The 20,942-nt window shown below is 38.8% G+C and overlaps 1 protein-coding gene across 1 annotated transcript; it reads right to left on the bottom strand.

Moving 5' to 3' along the window:
• Window positions 1-3,128: 3,128 nt before the first annotated feature.
• On the bottom strand, window positions 3,129-4,064 carry LOC130040204 (olfactory receptor 14J1-like). Its single transcript, XM_056132214.1, has one exon. The coding sequence runs from the start codon at window positions 4,062-4,064 to the stop codon at window positions 3,129-3,131; it is 936 nt and encodes a 311-aa protein (XP_055988189.1).
• Window positions 4,065-20,942: the final 16,878 nt, after the last annotated feature.

The following is a 20,942-nucleotide window of genomic DNA, read 5'->3' as shown; positions in this document are numbered from 1 at the left end:
GAATCTTCGCATCCGTGTTCATCAGGGATATCGGCCTCTAGTTTTCGTTTTTTGTAGTGTCTTTGTTTCCGTTTGGTATTGGAGAGATATGGGCTTCATAGAAACTGTTTGGGAGAGTTTCTGTTTTTTCAATTTCTTGGAAAAGCTTGAGAAGGACTGGCAGTAGGCCCTCTTTAAATGTTTGGAAAAATTCGCTAGTGAGTCCATCTGGACCTGAGCTTTTGTTTTTGGGAAGACTTTTATTTACAGTTTCAATTTCCTTGATGTTAATAGGTCTATTCGGTATTCCATATCTTCTTGACTCAGCGTTGGGAGATTTTAGGAATCCGGGAATTTATCCATTTATTCTAGGTTCTCTTGTTTCGTGGTATATAGAGTTTCTAAGTAGTCTCTGATTATCCTTTGAATTTCTTTGGTTTCTGTTGTGATATCCCCATTCTTATTTCTGATTCGGTTTATTAGGGTTCTCTCTCTTTCTGTTTCTTTGTGAGTGTTGCTAGTGGTTTTTCTATCTTATTTATTTTCTCGAAAAACCAGCTCTTGGTTTCATTGATCTTTTGGATTGTTTCTTTGGTTTCCATGTCGTTGATTTCTGCTCTAAGTTTGATGATCTCTTTCCTTCCGACTGATTTGGGCTCCTTCTGTTGATCCTTTTCTAAGATCTTGAGCTGTGAAGTCAAGTTGTTTATGTGCATCCTTTCCTCCATCCTGAGATATGCTTGCAGAGCTATAACTTTTCCCATTAATACGGCTTTAGCTATTTTGTATGAAAAATAGTTCTTTATTGCTATAAGTGCTATAATTATTTGCATACTAAACAAATTTGATTCATCTATTGCAATTAGAAAATATTTTCTTCAGGAGCTGAAGCAATTGTATAGCAATAAAACACTTTCCTTGTATGTGACCCCCCACATTAACAAACAACTCAATTTAATTGAACATACAACAAGAATTTAATAAGAAGAGTTTAAATCTTGGAATGGAATGAACACAATTCTTTACTAACAGATAATATGTACCCATAGAAATTTAAAGAACCTCTCTAATTTTATTGCAATTTATAAAAATAGCTAGGCTCTTTGAATGAATTTTAGTGTCAATAAATAAAAATTGATGTTATTTACAAATACTTACACAAAAGTAGACTAATTCTAAAATACAATTTAGAATAAGAGATACAGAAATAAATATATGAAAAATTAATGTATACTCCATTGCACTAAAAATATGTATCATTGACTACAGAATTATATTCCAGTTGTTTGGGGTTTATTGTTTTGCTATGCTTAAATGCCAGGAATGCATATAGGACCTCATACTGAAGTTTGTCATGTTTTATATCTGGGATAAAGCCATGGCTCTACTTGATTAAAAAAAATTTTGAAGATTTAAATCTAAGCAAGATAGTATCCTAGTGACCATTGGGAGACATTATGCATCTAAGACACAATTCTCCTCTACTTGATTTGGAGATTCATTGCAATTTAAACCAAAAATTCAGTATGTATGTTTTAGTGAGAAATGGAATATAAAATGTGTACGAATATATAAAGTTCCTATAGTAGGTCCCAATCTAGATAGATAGAGGGAGAAAGTTAGAGTTGTGATGTAAAATTGAGTATGATACTATAATCATGAACACTTCAATTCAGTAGATTAAAAACTCCCACACCTGGGGCTGGAGCAATAGTACAGCGAGTAGGGCATGTGCCTTGCAAGTGGCCGACTTGGGTTCAATTCCCAGCATCCCATATGTCCCCTGAGTACCGCCAGGAGAAATTTTTGAGTGCAAATCCAGGAGTAACCCCTGTGCATTGCTGGGTGTGACCCCTAACCCCCCAAAAAACAACCTCCCACACCTATATTCTCATCTGATTCCAGACAAGATGGTGCTAAAATTTGCTGGAAAAAAAACCTCATATGAGTCAATTAATGTTAGTAGTACAATGGCTTTTCAGTGAATAAAATGAACAAATATTCTATAGCACACCATCAGCACACACTATTTTCCAAATAACAAGCAGAAACTACTAAAAAATTCAAATTCTAACCATATAAATAATATTTTAATAGAATTTTGCTTGTATTTTATGTACATAAGTCAACTTTTATTATGTTTTCAAAAAAGACTATTTGAATGTATTATTTGAGAAGAAGTGCTTAGTTTCTTCTTGTACATTGATGTTTGATGGTGTTCTCAGATGATGCAGAAATGGATAGAATAGATATTTTGAAAACTAAGTATAGGTAAATGTTACATATTCCCCTTCGCTCATTTATGATGGCTTTTTTCCATGATTTTTATTTATTTTATCCAAAAATTTATTTTCTACTTTGAAAGCGAACTTTACGTACTCATTCTTTTTTCTAAACTTATATGCTGCTAAATACATGTAAGAAGCTTTCTATTCTAACATAGTAGTGTATTTGTGGAAGTAGCTTTTCCTCACTTGTGAGTGATCTGTTCCACTTCTTAGCAAAGGAGTCTTTTAAAGAATATTTTTATATATCATTTTATTTATTCTTTCATTAATTTTTCCCATTTAAAACTGGTATCTCTGAGAATCTCACTGATTATTCCTTAAAATATCCCTTCCTTATGAGTGCAAATAGGTGCTCTACATCTGAAATGGTAAAGTAAAGGAGATAATGAGGATTTACAAGGGTGACATTACTATATGTGAATTAAAGCCAAAAGAAGTTGAAAAGCATTGATGGAAATTCAAACAACCAATGAGTGCTGATTGTCAGAGGGTTTTGATCAGTTTCTAAACATCAAGTAATATCTAAGAGAACAGCAGAACTTATTGAAAATAAGTCACCTATGCATATTTTTACATCACCCTCACATAAAAATTGTAAGTCACTAACCTGATTGGTTTTAAATTAGCAAATCTTCATTTATGTTACTCTCAAACTTCTTAATCTTAATCTGTTGTATTTACAACAGATCACAAAGTTCAGTTTAGGTATTTTTGATACTTTATTACCCAACAGTATATAAACACAACGTTCCCATTCAATGTTTGTGATAATCATTTTTGATTTACTGAAATTTCCTGATAGGTTACATTGTGAATGCCCGAAAGAATTGAAATTCTCTCCCAACAAAGAATATATAAATGTCATCCACACAGATATGCTTTATTTCCCTTAAAAACCTTTCTTACGGCTGACTTAACGGCTTTATTTCTCAGGCTATAGATCATTGGATTGAATGTTGGTGGAACTACTGTATACATAACAGTGAGCAAAATGTCTGACACAGTTGGAGTCTCTGAATGGGATTTTAAGTACTCAAAGGAAGCTGTAGAAATAAATAATAAGACCACAGTGAGGTGGGGGAGGCAAGTGGAAAAGGCCTTGGCTCTGCCCTCAGCAGATGGTATCCTCAGTACAGAATAAAATATGTGTATGTAGGAGAATCCTATGAAGATGATACAAAGAAATCCCACCAAAGCCAGGAAGAAAGTGACACCAACCTCATAGATATAGTCATTATAACAGGAGAGTTTCAAGATCTGAGGAATATCACAGAAGAACTGGTGAATGATGCGGGGACCACATAATTTTATGGAGAAAGTAGCTGCTGTATGCATGACTCCAGCGATGGTCCCACTGACCCAGATGCCAACGACCCCACGGACACAAGTTCTTACATTCATAATGATTTCGTAGTGAAGGGGCTGGCAGATGGCCACGTAGCCGTCATAGGACATCAGTGTGAGCATGTACATCTCAGCACAAGCACAGAGGGTGAACACCAAGCACTGAAAAACACATTCCCAGAAAGAAATGTTCCCACTCTGCAGGAAAGTGTTGATAATGAATCTTGGAACAGTCACAGAAATATAGCAGAGATCCAGGAAGGAGAGATGCTTCAGGAAGAAATACATGGGGGACTGGAGACTGTCATCCAGGGAAGTTGTGGTGATGATGAGGATGTTGCCAGCTAAAGCCAACACGTATAAGACCAAGAACAGAGAAGCATAGAATAATTCTAGTTCGGGCTTGGTAGAAAATCCTGTGAGGAGAAACCCAGTTGTCGTGAAGTTAGCCATAGCGTTTGTTAACTTCTTAAAGATGTTGTAGCAGATCACAGGTCCTACAAGGATGCAGTACTCCCCAAATTCTGTAGTCTTGTAAAACAATGGTAAATTAAACAAAGCTGTGAATTAAAAAGTAACTATAAAACTTTTTTCATAAATATAAAAACATTACGTATTTGATAGTGCCTAGCAAATAATCATGATGTAAAAGTCATGGTCACAGTCACGGTCCTCCCGTTGTTCATCGATTTGCTCGAGCGGGCCCAGTAATGTCTCCTTCATGTGACTTGTTGTTACTCTGTTTGGCATATCGAATAAGTCACGGGTAGTTTGCCAGGCTCTGCCATGCAGGCGAGATACTATCGATGTAAAAGTAATACTTGGATTAATCATAATCATCAATTAACTAAAATCCTATGAAGTAATCTGATATATTTCTTAGTGTAAAATGATTATACGTCCAATTAAGATGTGTACATATATTTTTTGTCATTTAAAATAATTTTAATTTAATAAAAACCAAGAACTATGACTTCTGAAGTAATTTTTATTAAATATATTAAGTTCCTTTGTACACAATATACTCATAATCATTCGATTATTATTTTTATGAAAAAAATCTAAAATATATAATAACATGATCAAGATTGTACATACATTCTGAAAAATAACAGAGTACTTAATAGAAGAAAAAATGGTCTGTAAGATAAAATAAGTTCATTTGCCAATTGACTAGCACTTCCATGTGATTAGTGAATAATCCATGTTTAAGAAAATTTGTTCAGGTCACTGAATGTCTCACAGTGCTAGAATGATGAAGTACTCACGCATGAGTGAGGCTCTCAAATCAATTCCATGCACTGGCAAAAAATAGAGAAAAAAGAACACTAAATTCATTAAAAATTACTAAAGTAGTAAAAACAGACAAATCCTAAACTGAAATTAATCTAAGACTTTAGAATGTTTTAATATGATGGGCTGGAGCGATAGCACAGCGGGTAGGGCGTTTGCCTTACAAGCGGCCAACATGGCCGACCCGAGTTCGATTCCTCCGCCCCTCTCGGAGAGCCCGGCAAGCTACCGAGAGTATTCGATATGCCAGACACAGTAACAACAAGGTCTCCAATGGAGACGTTACTGGGCCCGCTCGAGCAAATCGACGATCAACGGGAGGGCCTTTACCTTTACCTTTACCTTAATATGATGACTATAAGAGGGCAAGAATATTATACCTAGGATATCAAAATGCATAAATTGGGCAGACGCAGCCACTAAAATACTAGAAGAAAATAAGACCGTAACAAGCCATTAGTTCTGTGTAAGGAATATATGATTATGTTTGTGCTGATTAGTAGATTTTCACCTAAATCAGAGACACACAAAAAAAATGATTCTGCTTTTAGTTTTTTAAATTAAACTAAAAAAATTCCTAGGATGGGGACTGGAGCAATAGCACAGCTGGTAGGGCATTTGCCTTGCACGCAACCAACCCGGGTTCGGTTCCCAGCATCCCCTATGGTCCCCCGAACACTGCCAGGAGTAATTCCTGGGTTCATGAGCCAGGAGTAGCCCCTGGGTGTGACCCAAAAAGAAAAAAAAATTCCAAGGATGAGACTGTATTGATTTCCAAATATTTATATTTGGAAAACATTCAAGTCTGAACTGGAAAAGAACAGAGTCTCCCATAACTCAAAAACACAGCACATATCCAATTTAATATTTCTGGAAATCAATTCACTCTCATTTTTTTAATTATCTGTATTAGTGTTGCAAGGAGTCATGAAATAAGAACTTTTAATTAAACCAAATCATTTTATATAGATACTGATATAAAAAGTCTTTGAAGATAATGCTTCTTGATATCATAATGCTTAAGCATTCTCTTGCTTTTCCAACTCACCAGGTCAATTTCTGTAGTGTTCAGCAACATCTTCCATATCTATATACTTGGGGGCATGTTGCATAATTTTCTAGATAAAAACCAACAAAAAGAACTTAATTTAGGCACATGGAAATAGTGCTTATTTACCCTAACATCTGCTAGGCACATGGGCGCGTGCCCAGGGGAAAAAAATTAAAATTTAAAATACGTATATAGACCTTGGGCTGGAGCGATAGCACAGCAGGGAGAGCGTTTGCCTTGCACGAGGCCAACCCAGGTTTGATTCCTCCATCCCTCTCAGAGAGCACAGTAGGCTACTGAGAGCATCCCGCCTGCATGGCAAAGCATGGCAAGTCCTTATGGCTTGGATGCATGCTATTATCTCCCTTAGGTGCCATCTATAGGTCATTCTCTTCTTGGGTGAAATTTCAAAATGCCTCTAGCTATCTGCTTTCAGTATGAATCTCAAATACTTAGTGTTTACTTAAATCAGTGTTTGCATAGTGGACAATGTTATTCTCTGGTCGGCAGGGGCTGAGAGGCAAATATTAAATTTAGAGGGCTCTTGTAGCTTTGGGAGAAAGTTCTGTTTAGTAATACTTAGATTTTGAGGGCTGATTTGCTTTCCAAAAAATGGTGCTGAGGGCCTGGAGCGACAGTACAATGGGTAGGGCGTTTGCCTTGCACATGGCTGATCAGGGTTCAATTCCCAGCATCCCATATGGTCATCTGAGCACCGCCAGGAATGGTTCCTGAGTGCAGAGCCAGGAGCAACCCCTGAGCATCGCTGGGTGAGACCCCCAAACCCCCAAAAAAGTGATGAGTTTTGAGGTTTTTTTGCTGCCTTTTTATCTCACAAATGGTTGGCAAACTGAGTAGGTTTTACCTGTCTGGTAGGTGATTTTTAAATATAACCAATGTTTCACGATACACTATGAATTTTAACATTATTTTTGTTATTTATACTTTACTCTCCACTTTTAAATATTTTAACCATTCTCATATCCATTGTTGATCTTTTCTTAAATTTCTTTTCTGTCAGAATTCCTTCTACCTCCTCCCACTTCAGTCATATGCCTGAAGTGATTGGATATTAAAAGAAGCCTGATCTCATCAGACTGACCACGTTTGCCCAGAGTTACCTTTGTCCAAGGAAATGTGGTTATTTGTGGAAAAGAAAATGCGGTCGCCCACACATTATAATTTTTATATTTGTTTCATTCGAACAGTATGCTTGCACTAACATGGAAAGTATTTCACGAGGTTTGGAAATTAATTTTATAAGCATCCATGAAGTTAAACAATAGAGCAATAACAAATTCTCTCAATTGATCCACACATTCACACTGAATTAATTCTTGTTTGTCTATATAAAGAGAGAAACTAGGGATTAGGATATTAACTCCAGTTGGTCATTCCAAAATAGGTTGCTTACAATGTTGTCTCCCAGACAGTCAGTTTTCATTGATGTTTCTAGCTTATTCATTTTCTTTCATTTTTCAAGTCAAGGACAATGAGATTTTATCTAATCCAGTCAAAAGTACTTAGAAGCATCCCATTGTTCAACCCACTCTGTCTTTCTGGAACTTTGGAACTCACCAGAGTATGGTCAGGAGCCTCTTCCCTCAACATAAGGACAAGCGTCAGTGTGTGTAATTCACACTTAGTGATGGTTTGATCTCTCAAATGAAAAGACCTCAGAAAAATATCTTCTGTGGAGAGAAAAATAATGAGTCCATTTTAATCCTTCGTGGCCCCTAGAGTTTATACCATGAAGTTGTCAGGAGAATAGTCTCTGAATATTTGGAAGTCTTAATAAATTCCCCTGGGCCCGAACTTGAAATTAGATGAGGTTTTCCTACAGAATAATTTGTTGCAGTTGATGTAATGACTGTAGTGAGTCATTTGAGTTTTAAATTGTTTGTACCATAGTAAAAATGTATTGAAAAAAGACTGTATTTAAAAAACGACTTCCAGCTGTTAGGAGAGATGAAGTCATGAAATTTGCCTATAAATGGGTAGATATGGAGAGTGTCATGCTAAGTAAAATGAGTCATAAAAAGAGGGACAGATAGAAGGACTGCACTCATTTGTGAACTATAAAACAACATAACATGAGGCTGACGTCTAAGGATAGTAGATACACGGGACAGGAAGATTGCTCCATAGCTGAAAGCCTGAGTCATGAGCAAAGGGGAGAAGGCAGCTGGAATAGAGAAGGGATCATTAAGAAAATAATGGCTTGAGGAACTCGCTGGGATGAGAGATGTGTGCTGAAAGTAGATAATGGACCAAACATGAAAACATCTCAGTATCTGCATTGCAAAACATAATGCCCAAAAGAATATAGAGAGAGTATGGGGAATATTGTCTGCCATGGAGGCAGGGGGATGGTGGGAAAGCTGGGGTGTATACCAGGGATATTGGTGGTGGGGAATGTGCACTGGTGGAGGGATGGGTGATCATTGCGTGATTGTAATCCAAATAAGCATGAAAGCTTGTAACTATCTCACAGTGATTCAATAATATTGAAAAAAAAGACTGCAATTTACATTTTGATTTAGGAAGATCTACAGTTAATTTAATAATTTCAGTTGACTACTGTGGGAAATCTCCCATACTGAATGTGCTAAGATATGGGTCGTTAAAGAATCCTGCAGGAAACAGTGCTCCCATGGTTCCTCTGAAGTAGAAAATAGAGGGAAATTGACACTGTTGGTGGAATTGGTGTTGAAATATTATATACCCAAAACTCAACATTGTAAGTCACAATTCTTTAAAATAAAATTTAAAAATAATGTTAATTAAAAATGCATTTTCTTGATAAGGTCTATTTGTTTTGTATGCTGTGGCTCAGCTTCAATTCCCAGGACTCCAGATGTCCCCTGAACTTGCCAGGAGTTGAGTGTAGAGCCAGGAGTAAGCCCAGACCACTGCTAGTGTGGTCCCAAAACTCAATTTTTTAAAAGCAATTGCTTTTGTAAATGAATGGATGCTTTCTGTTGTGTGAAGTCCCAAAATCAAATTACATGCGTGACCTCTAGGGCATTGCATTCCTTTTATCCTCATTTTGTGGTGTGCATATCATGGAGAACTATGGGGTTGTCTATTGCTTTGCCCAATGTTTTTCCTTGTTTCATATTGTCTATTTGATGTTCTACCACTAACTTCACTTAATGTGACAATCTCCTGTTCTATCCATATAGCAGGGGAGTGCATTATTTCATCTTACAACAAAATAGTACCTTATCGTGTGTGAATATGTGTGTGTGTGTGTGTGTGTATACCACAACTTATATCCATTCATCTGTGTTCGAATATTACAGTGGCTTCCATATCCTGACTATTGTAGCAGATGCTACACTGCACTTAGGTTGCACACACCTTTTAGGATATATGTTTTTGTGTTTGAAGGGTAGATGACAAGAAGTGGAATTGCTGGACAAGGAGTTCATTCCTATTTTCTTGTCAAAAATTATTAATGACTTCTATAGAGAAAAATCAGAAGTAAATCCCGGCAACAATGAAAAAAGTTTCTTTTTCCTCCCAAATTTCTACCAATACTCATTGCTTCCAGTCTTTTTGGATATGTGCCATTTTCACTGCTGTGGCATGCTATCTTAATGTTGTTTTGATTTGTATTTCCCCGATAATAGTGACGATGAAAATATTTTCATGTGTATTCTTCAGGGAAATATCTATACATCTCTCCATATTTTTACAGGTTATTAAATTCCTTACTGTTGATATTAATGTAATCTCAGTTCCTACATTTGTTTAGCAAAAGGGAACAATTCATTTTGGACTCTGCTGTAAAAAGTTATTTTATATATTTATGTATTTTATAACATAAGTCATTAGTTATTTCAGTATGAAATTATGTCCTCTAAACATACATTCTCACTTTATTATTCTTTTTTTATTATTGGATAATCACAAATATTTTTTTACATTTTATTTTTATTTATTTATTTATTTAAATTTTTATTAGTGAAACACCATGAGGTACAGTTGTAGACTTACAAATTTTTGTGCTTGGGTTACAGTTATACAATGATTGAGTACCCATCCCTCCACCAGTACCCATTCTCCATCCTTTACATTTTTTAAAAAATTTTTAAAAATGTAAAAATTTTTAAATTTTAAATTTTTAAAAATTTTTTAAAAATTTAAAAAATTTTTAAAAATTTTTTAAAAATTTAAAAAATTTTTAAAAATTTTTAAATTTTTAAATTCCTGACGCCCCATTCGTTCTCAACGGAATGACCATCTCCGAATGCAACAGCTATGTGTACCTAGGTCGAGAGGTCAACATGACAAATGACCTGGCACCCAAGCTACGCAGGAGGAAGAGAGCGGCTTGGAATGCCTTCAAGAACGTCGAAGAAATAGCTAAGAGGACGAAGAACCTCCGGCTCCGGGCACATCTCTTTGATTCCACTGTTCTTCCTGCATTAACATATGCCTCAGAGACCTGGGCCCTATGCAAACAGGATGAGAATGCTATTCAGGTCTCCCAAAGAAGAATAGAAAGAGCTATGTTTGGAATATCACGTTTCACTCAAATGAGAGAAAGAATCCGGAGTTCTGACATCCGTCGACGATCAAGGATCAGGGACGCTGTCCCATTTGCCAAGGTGTCGAAAATCAGATGGGCTGGTCACGTAATGAGAGTTAAAGATGACCGCTGGACTAGAGCTGTTACGGACTGGATTCCACGGGATGTCAAAAGACCGCGTGGCCGCCCACCTACCAGATGGTCAGACTTCTTCGTCAAGATCATGAGCGATCGGTTTGAGGCTCTTCATGTTCCCGGAGCGAACAGATGCCATTGGGCTACACTAGCATGCGACAGGGACAAATGGAGACGTTACTGGCGCCCGCTCGAGCAAATCGACGACTAACGGGAAGTTAAGTGATTAAGTGATTTTAAAAAAAATTTTATTAAAAAAATTTTAATAGTGAGACATCATGAGGTACAGTTGCAGACTTACACATTTTTGTGCTTGGGATTCAATTATACAATGATCAAATACCATTTCTCCACCAGTGCCCATTTCCCACCACCTCGGATCCCAAAATCCCTCCCACCGCCCATCCCTGCCATCCTACCCTGTCTCTGTGGCTGGGCATTCCCCTCTGTTCTCTCTCTCCTTTTGGGTGTTGTGGTTTGCAAAAGAAACATTGAGTGGCAATCATGTTTGGTCTATAGTCTACTTTCAGCATGCTTCTCCCATCCATGGAGGATCCTCCTAATACCTTTATTTGGTGTTCCCCTCTATCTGAGCTCCCTTTTCCCCTAGTATGTGTGGTTGGCCTCCAAGTCATGGAGTAAAATTCCTGGTACTAATATCGGCCATTCTTGGCTGTTAGTTTCCTATTTTGTTACTATATGTTCCCCAGATGAATGCAATCTTTCTATGTCTATCCCTTACTTTCTGAGTCATTTCGCTTAACATGATACTTTCCATGTAGTACAAATTGTATGTAAATTTTGTGACTTCTTCTTTTCTAACAGCTACATAGTACTCCGTTGTGTAAATGTACCAAAGTTTCTTTAACCAGTCATCTGTTCTCGGGCACTCAGGTTTTCTCCAGATTCTGGCTATTGCAAAGAGTGCTGCAATGAACAAACAAGTGCAGATGTCACTTCGACTATACATTTTTGCCTCTCTGGGATATATTCCCAAGAGTGGTATTGCTGGATCAAATGGGAGCTCAATTTCTAATTTTTTGAGAATCGTCCATACTGTTTTCCAAAAGGGTTAAACCAGTCAGCATTTCCACCAAAAGTGAAGGAGTGTCCCTTTCTCACCACATCCGCGCCAGCACCGGTTGCTTTTGTTCTTGTGGATATGGGCCAGTCTCTGTGGTGTGAAGTGATATCTCATTGTGGTTTTGATCTGCATCTCCCTGATGATTAATGATGTGGAACATTTTCTCATGTGCCTTTTAGCCATTCGGATTTCTTCTTTGTGAAAGTTTCTATTCATTTCATCTCCCCATTTTTTGATGGGGTTGAATGTTTTCTTTTTGTGGAGTTGAACCAGTACTTTGTATATCCTTGAAATTAACCCCTTATCAGATGTGTAGTTGGCAAATATCCTTTCCCATTCTGTAGACTGTCTTTGTATTTTGGTCACTGTTTCTTTGGAGGTGCAGAAGCTTCTTAGTGTAAGATAGTCCTATTTGTTTATTTCTGTTTTCAATTGCTTGGCCAGAGGTGTGACATCTTTGAAGACACCATTAGCTTCTATGTCATGAAGGGTTTTGCCAACTTTTTCCTCAATGTACCTTATAGATTCTGGGCTGATTTTGAGGTCTTTAATACACTTAGATCTTACTTTTATACATGGAGTTAGGCAGATATCTGAGCCCATTTTTTTTGCTTGTAGCCGTCCAGTTTTGCCAGCATAAATTGTTAAAGAGGCTTTCCCTGATCCACTTCACTTTTCTTGCCCCCTTATAGAATATTAGATGCTCGTATGTTTGGGGGAAGATGTCAGTATATTCAACCCTGTTCCATTGGTCTACAGCTCTGCCTTTGTTCCAATACCATGCTGTTTTAATTATTATTGCCTTGTAGTAGAGTTTGAAGTTAGGGAGGTTGATTCCTCCCATTTTCTTTTTCCCAAGAATTGCTTTAGCTATTCGTGGGGGTTTATTATTCCATATAAATTTCAGGAGTGTTTGCTCCACTTCTTTGAAGAATGTCTTGGGTATCCTTATAGGGATTTCCTTGAATTTATACAGTGCTTTGGGAAGTATTGCCATTCTGACGATGTTAATTCTCCCGATCCATGAACAGGGGATATCTTTCCATTTCCTCGTATCCACTTTTATTTCCTGAAGTAGCGTTTTGTAGGATTCTTTGTACAGGTCCTTTACTTCCTTATTTAAGCTGATTCCTAGGTACTTGATTTTCTGGAGCAAAATTGTGAATGGGATTGTTTTCTTCATGTCACTTTCCTCTCTTTCACTATTTGCATATAGGAAAGCCATGGACTTTTGGGTATTGATTTTATAGCCTGCCACTTTACTATACAAGCCTATTTCTAGAAGTTTCTTGGTAGGGGTTTTAGGATATTCTAAGTATAGTATCATATCATCTGCGAATAGTGAGAGCTTGATTTCTTCCTTTCCTACCTGGATGCCCGTAATATCTTTTTCTTGCCTAATCGCTATTGTAAGTACTTCCAGTACTATATTCAACAGCAGTGGAGAGAGTGGACATCCTTGCCTCTTCCCTGATCTTAGAGGGAAGGCTCTCAGTTTTTCGCCATTGAGAATGAAGCTTGCTGTAGACTTGTGGTAGATAGCTTTAACTATATTGAGAAAGTCCCCCTCTATCCCCATTTTGGCTAGGGTTTTCATCATAAATGGTTTCTGGATCGTGTCAAATGCTTTCTCTGCATCTATTGATATGATCATATGATTTTTATCTTTTCTTTTGTTGATATGGTGGATTATGTTGATTGATTTCCGAGTGTTAAACCAGCCTTGCATCCCTGGGATGAATCCTACTTGGTTTTGGTGTATGATCTTTTTGATGAGTAGTTGAATTCTATTTGCTAGTATTTTGTTGAGAATCTTCGCATCCGTGTTCATCAGGGATATCGGCCTGTAGTTTTCTTTTCTCGTGGTAGCTTTGTTTCCTTTTGGTATTAGAGAGATATGGGCTTCATAGAAACTGTTTGGGAGAGTTTCTGTTTTTTCAATTTCCTGGAAAAGCTTGACAAGGACTGGCAGCAGGTCCTCTTTAAATGTTTGGAAAAATTCGCTAGTGAATCCATCTGGGCCCGGGCTTTTGTTTTTGGGAAGACTTTTGATTGCAGTTTCAATTTAATTGATGTTAATAGGTCTATTCAGATACTCCAGATCTTCTTGATTCAGTTTTGGGAGATTATAGGAGTCCCGGAATTTGTCCATTTCTTCTAGGTTCTCTTGTTTCGTGGCATACAGACATTCAAAGTAGTCTCTGATGATCTTTTGGATTTCTTTGGTTTCTGTTGTGATATACCCCTTCTCATTTCTGATTCGGTTTATTGGGGTTCTCTCTCTCTGCTTCTTTGTGAGTGTTGCTAGTGGTTTATCTATCTTATTTATTTTCTCGAAGAACCAGCTCTTGGTTTCATTGATCTTTCTGATTGTTTCTTTGGTTTTCATGTCACTGATTTCTGCTCTAAGTTTTATGATCTCTTTCCTTCTGCCTGATTTAGGCTCTTTCTGTTGATCCTCTTATAAAGTCTTGAGCTTTGAGGTCAAGTTGTTTATGTACATCGTTTCTACAGACCTAAGATATGCTTGCAGAGCTATAAATTTTCCCCTTAATACGGCTTTTGCTGCATCCCATAGGTTCTGGTAGCTCGTGTCTTCATTCTCATTTGTTTCCAAGTATCTTTTGATTTTGTCCTTGAATTCATTCTGACCCACTCGTTGTTCAGCATCGAGTTGTTTAACTTCCAGGTGTTTGATTTGGTTCTCCATGTCTGTGTGTGATTCACTTCTATCCTCGGTGCATCGTGGTCTGAAAAGATGGCTGATACTATTTCTATCTTCCTGATTCTGTTGAGGTATGTTTTGTGGCCTAGCACATGGTCTATTTTGGAAAATATTCCATGCGCACTGGAAAAGAATGTGTATTCTTTCTTTTGGGGGTGTAAAGCCCAGTATAGGTCTATAAGCCCTTTCTCTTCTATTTTTTCTTTAAAAACCAATGATTCCTTGCTGGTTTTGTTCTTGTTGATCTGTCCAGAGGTGATAGGGCAATGTTGAAGTCTCCAATACTATTGTGTTGCTTGCAATGTCCTCCTTAAAATCTGTTAGCAGTTGTTTTAAATACTTAGCTGTTCCCTCATTAAGTGCGTATACATTTAAGAGTGTTATTTCTTCCTGTTGTATGTTTCCCTTGATGAAGAGAAAATAGCCTTCACTGTCCCTTCTCGAGCTCGAGCTCGAGCGGGCCCAGTAACGTCTCCATTGGAGACTTTGTTGTTACTGTGTCTGGCATATCGAATACTCTCGGTAGCTTGCCGGGCTCTCCGAGAGGGGCGGAGGAATCGAACTCAGGTCGGCCATGTTGGCTGCGTGCAAGGCAGACGCCCTACCCGCTGTGCTATCGCTCCAGTCCCTTCTAGTCTTTTTCACGGTGAAATTAATGTTGTCGGATACTAGTTTGGCCACCCCAGCTTTTTTGCAGGAGCTATTTGCTTGCAGGATTGTTTTCCAGCCTTTGACTTTGAGTCTGTGTTTGCTCCGAGTGTTGAGATGAGTTTCTTGTAGGCAACAGAATGTTGGGTTCTGTCTCTGTATCCATTTTGCCACTCTGCGTCTCTTAAATGGTGAATTTAGACCATTGATATTGAGAGAGAGAGTATGTTTATGGGGTTTTGTGTCATGTTTCTGTGAGGGTGTGTTGTGGTTATAGGGTTTGTCTTGTCTTATAGTAGCCCCTTTAGGCCTTGTTTTAGGTTTGGTTTTGAGTCTATGAAGTTCCTGAGCTGCTGTTTATCTAGAAAATTGTGTAGCGTTCCTTCGATTTTGAGTGAGAGTTTAGCTGGATAGAGTATTCTTGGTGAAGCATTCATTTCAGTGAGTTTTTTGACTATATCTCGCCACTGCCTTCAGGCTTATAGGGTTTCCTCTGATAGGTCTGCTGTGAATCTCAGGGGTGCTCCTTTGTATGTGATTTCCTTTTTTGCCCTTGCTGCTTGCAGTATTGTGTCTCTATCGGCAGCATCGGTCATTCTAACTATAATATGTCTTGGAGTGTTTCTGTTCAGGTCTCTTTTAGCTGTCACCCTTTGGGCTTCTTGAATCTGAATGGCTGTATTGTGGAGCTCTGGGAATTTCTCGGTGATGATTTGTTTAAGCATGGTTTTTTCATTGGGATTGTTTCCCTGAGCTTCTGCTATTCCAATGATTCTAATGTTGTTTCTTTTGGAATCGTCTCATAGGACTCTGATTCTCTGTAGAGCTATTTTGAGGTCCTTTGCCACTGTTTGTTGTTGCCTGTTGGCTTGGTGCAGCTGATCTTCCAGCTCACTGATTCTTTCCTCATCTGTGGTCATTCTATTTTTGAGGGCAGAGAGTGAGTTTTTGACTTCCATCTATGGAATATGTGATGCGTGCCATTTCTGTGCGAAACTTTCCAGTATCGGCTCTCATTTCTTGCTGTATTTTGTCGATTGTGCAATCGATTGCTTCTTTCATGTCCTCTTTCAATTTAGCGAATGTCTGTCTGACTGTTTCATCAAGTTGATTGAACATCTTAATGACTTCATATCTAAATTCTTTGTCAGAGAGGTCTCTAAGGTGGCTAGCACCTATTGAGGCTACTGGACTTATTTCCTCGTGGTCTCCTTGTGGCAGGGATTTGCTTTTTTTTCTTCATGTTGTTGTGTAGGTGTAGGGATGAGATTTCTTGATTTGAGTAAACTACCCACTGCCGCGTAAGCGTTGGCCCTCCAAAAATTAGGCCACGCCCACTTTTTAAAAGCCACACACATTTCTAAAGTGGCTACACCCCAACGGATACCTGGTGTGTGTCCAGGGAGTAAAGACTGGGTGGGGAGAAGAGATCAGCTCAGCTTGGGCTGCGGAAAGGGAGAGGCAGAGAGGCTCAGATCAGCTTTGTCTCCCGGAGTCTAGGGGACGCCTCCAGGGCTTGCACGGTGCAATCCAAGTCCCGGGTCCGAGAAAAGGGGCGAAAAGTGACCTTGGGATTGGGGAAGAGAGACCGGCTCGGCTTGGGCAGGGGAAAGAGAGAGGCAGAGAGACTCAGATCAGCTTTGTATCCCAGTGTCTGGGGGACGCCTCCAGGTCTTGCACGGTGCAATTCCTCACTGTATTACTCTTATGCCTCTATTAAAAAGTTTAATGGGAATTACACAAACATACCTTATTTTTCACAAAAATATCACAGCTCTCACATTTTATTTCTGATTAAAATAAAGAACAATAACTGGCTTCATCTCACCCACTTCCAATCAATAACTTGCAAGCATCCCCGTTACTCATCCCAGATCTTCTTTCTGCAACTTGGGAGACTCACTGAAGCACAGTTAGCAGTTTCTCTCCACATACAGGCTAGTCGTCAGTCTCAGAGGTTGACCTTTAGATAAATTCTGATCTCAGCAAGTAGCTGCCTTTAGAAAAGCATCCTTTATGTATGGACAAAGTCCATGTCAACCCTTCTTGTCCACTAGAGATTAGGTCATGATGTCTCAATGGAAGAAGCATAGTTCCTGGATCTCTGGGCCTTTGAAACTCTATATAATTGCTTAGGGGTCAAATGTAGTAATTATATTGAGGTTTCTTACAGAGTATTTTTCTGGTGAATAGATTTAATGACAAAGCCAGTTATTTGCAGGTATAGTTTTCTTTATATTCATTCTAAGAAAATTATCAAAAACACTGTATGTTATATTTTGATTCAAGAAATTAAAACAAAACAAATAGTAGTACTCCTACATTAAAAAATTAAAACAAGAAGAGGTAAATAAATAGACTTTGTTGATTGACTATTCATTTAATTCATAGTTTATTATAAATCCTAATATAAGAATAACTTTAATCTGGAATGTAAATATTCATATTACAAACAATGCAGCCAATACATTTTTCATAATCTTATCTCACTTTATCACAATCTCATTTAAATCTGACTGGGGAAGCAAAAATTATCCAATTTTTAAAAATCAAGTTCAAACAATTGTTTGACTAAAATAAAACTAATACATATTTATAAAAATGCATTTGTTTCTTCAAATAGGCCTGATTTGGAGGGATAGATTCTATGCACTCCAAAAGACAAATTATGTCTATGTCCCAGATGTTAGTTATTATTTAAAAATTGAGAGCTTTTATTTTTTTTTTCTTATGGATAGCACAGCAGGTAGGGCGTTCGCCTTACAAGCGGCCAACATGGCCAACCCGAGTTCGATTCCTCCGCTCCTCTTGGAGAGCCTGGCAAGCTACCGAAAGTATTCGGTATGCCAGACACAGTAACAACAAAGTCTCCAATGGAGACGTTACTGGGCCTGCTCGAGCAAATCGACAATCAACGGGAGGGCCTTTACTTTACTTACTTTACTTCTTATGGAGGAAACAGTGTGAAGATTGTTCTATTTTGGCAGAGGCCATTAAGACATTCTTTAGGAAATCACTAACATGTTGTTAAACGTTGAATGATGTGAGTTTTCATATACATATCTGAAAATATTATGTATATCACTTGATCATTTGACATCCCGTTACTCATCGATTTGCTCAAATGGTCGCCAGTAACATCTCCATTCGTCCCTGTCAAGTGCTAGTATAGCCCAATGGCATCTGCTTGTTCTAGGAATATGAAGAGCCTCAAATCAATCTTTCAGGGTCTTGACGAAGAAGTCTGACCATCTAGTAGGTGTGCAGTCATGCAATCTTTTGACATTACATGGAATCCAGTCAGTAATGGCTCTAGTCCAGTGATCATCTCCAAATCTCATTACATGTCCAGCCCATCTGATTTTCAAGGCTTGGCAAATGAGACAGCGTTTCTGAATCTTGACCATCAACAGAGGTCAGAACTCTAGATACTTTCTCTCATTTGAGAGAAACATGATACTCCAAGCATAGCTCTTTTGATTCCTCTTTGGGAGACCCGAAGAGCGTTCTCATCCTGTATCCGTAGGGCCCAGGTCTCCGAGGCATATGATAATGCAGGAAGAACAGTGGAATCAAAAAGATGTGCTCAGAGCTAGAAGTTCTTCGTCCTCTTAGCTATTTCTTCGATGCTCTTGAAGGCATTCTAAGTTGCTCTCTTCCTTCTGCACAACTCAGTTGCCAGGTCATTCGTCATGTTGACTTCTGGACCTATGTACACATAACTGTTGCCTTCGGAGATAGTCGTTCTGTTGAGAGCGAATGGAACATCAGGAACGAGACTGTTTCTCATAAACATTGTCTTCGTGAGATTCCACTGGAGTCCGACCTTTCCACACTCACAGTCGAAGTCGGCCAGCATTTGTGCCCCTTGGCTAATGTTTGTTGTTATTAGAGCAATGTCATCAGGGAAGCAGAGGTGGTGTAGTTTCCGACCATCTATCTTCGCTCCCATTCCTTCCCCTTCTAGTAGTTGCATGGCGTTCTCCAGGGTGGCACTGAAGAGTTTCAGTGAAATGGTATCACCCTGCCAAACTCCTCTTGACATGGATGATCATTTCTCTGTAGAATGGTGAGATCCTAGTAGTGAATCCGTAATACAGCTCATGGAGGTTCATGATGTATTGATCCTTCTTGTACATTAGTACGTCGTGCTGGTTTTTCATTTGAATGGAATTTTGCATTCAGACAGGTAGCATATGAAGAGCTGAGCCAGTATATTGATGAGTACTGACGGCAGGTTCTTCAGGTGTTTCGGTCTGACCTTGTATGGGCCAGGTGCTGTTCACTTTTTTACTGACGGAATGGTGTGTCGAATTTCAGAAGGGAGAACATTGGGAACGACATATCCATCCTATGGAATTTGGTATGTGGGCAGGTGGAAGTGGCTATCGAAGAGATCTGAATAGAAGTCATGGATAATCTTCTCCATTGCCCTTCTGGATGATGTGATAGATCCCTCAGGACATAGGAAGGCAGTCCTCTTATAGTTGGTGAAGGACAGGCGAGTGTTATGAATGCTTTTCCTGGCTTCTGCCACATCTGCCAGCACTGCTGCTCTTCTCTCTTTGAGGTTTTCCTTGATCGCTTCTCTGCACCGCTTTGCAAGCTTGGATGTTTGCTTGCAGTTGCCTGAGCCATGCGCCAAGCCATTGGCGAATGAGCTTGAGAGTTTTTGAAGACAGGCATCTTTTTGTGGCTATCTATCTCTTGGCATTTTTCGCATAATCGTGTATGTGCTGAACCATTCAATCATATTCCTCATGTTGTCAATGACGGCATCTTCCCATGTTGCCTCACTAGTGCCAAAAGAGTTCCCAGTTTGTGGTCATTCTGGGAGTTTTCTTAAACTTTGCAGTCCTTTCTCCCTGCTCTGTGAAGTGCAATTTTGCACAAAGGAGACGGTGGTCCAATCCCATTTGGAATTTTGGAACCACAGTGACATTGGTCAGGTCAAACCGCTGTTTATATTTGATGTGGTCAATTTCATTGTGGAACCATCCACTTGGAAACTCCCATGTCCACCGTTTAGATTTGGCCTTTTGGAACTGTGAGTTACCATCGATGGTTGGTCGACATGATGAACTCAGACAGTCTCTCTCCTTGTTCGTTCCATTCTATGCCATAGGTCTCAATGTGGAGTTCTTCGGCTGATCTTCTTGGTCCTATCTTGGCATTAAAATCACTGACAATGGTCTTGTAGAAGGTGTGGTCTTCTTTATAAAACTTCTCCAGCTCCATGTAGAACTTCTCAATTTTTCCTTCATCAGAATTGGATGTTGGTGCGTAGACAACGAAGATAGAAACTGCTGGCAGTGAGCCACATCTATTCAAGTGTAATTGTCTGATTCATGTTGTTAGGCATTCGAATGAATCAATGCTCATGGCCAAGTTTGTGTTGACAAGGATACCGACACCACTGACCCCTCTTTTATCGCATGGTCCGAGGAACTGTTCTTCTCCTGTGTCGAAAATGGTGTGATGTGATTGATGCCTTCTCATCTCAGTCAGACCAATGATATCATACTTGATCTTTCACGCTTGTACCATCATGCCCTCAATGGATGCATCTGATGCCAGCGTATGTGCATTGAAAGTACAGATAGTCGTTTTGTCATTTTTGTCCTTCTTCGTTTTGGCAGCCTAGTTCTGCCTTGAGATTTTGTCAACCTCTCCTTTCTCATCCTTCTTAACTCTGCCATATTGGTGGTTCTTTCTGGGTGAGGGGAATGAGACCCATTGTATTAATTGGTTTTGGCATATCAAATAGGCCACAGATAGCTTGCCAGGCTCTGCTGTGTGAGCGGGATATTTTCATAGCTTGCCAGTCTCTCTGATAGGGATAGAGGCTTTTAGGGTGG

This window comes from Sorex fumeus, unplaced genomic scaffold (genome assembly GCF_029834395.1).
Source record: "Sorex fumeus unplaced genomic scaffold, SorFum_2.1 ptg000094l, whole genome shotgun sequence".
Taxonomy (NCBI): domain Eukaryota; kingdom Metazoa; phylum Chordata; class Mammalia; order Eulipotyphla; family Soricidae; genus Sorex; species Sorex fumeus.
Note: the sequence above shows the minus strand (reverse complement) of the source record. Positions and strands in the feature narration are given on the sequence as shown.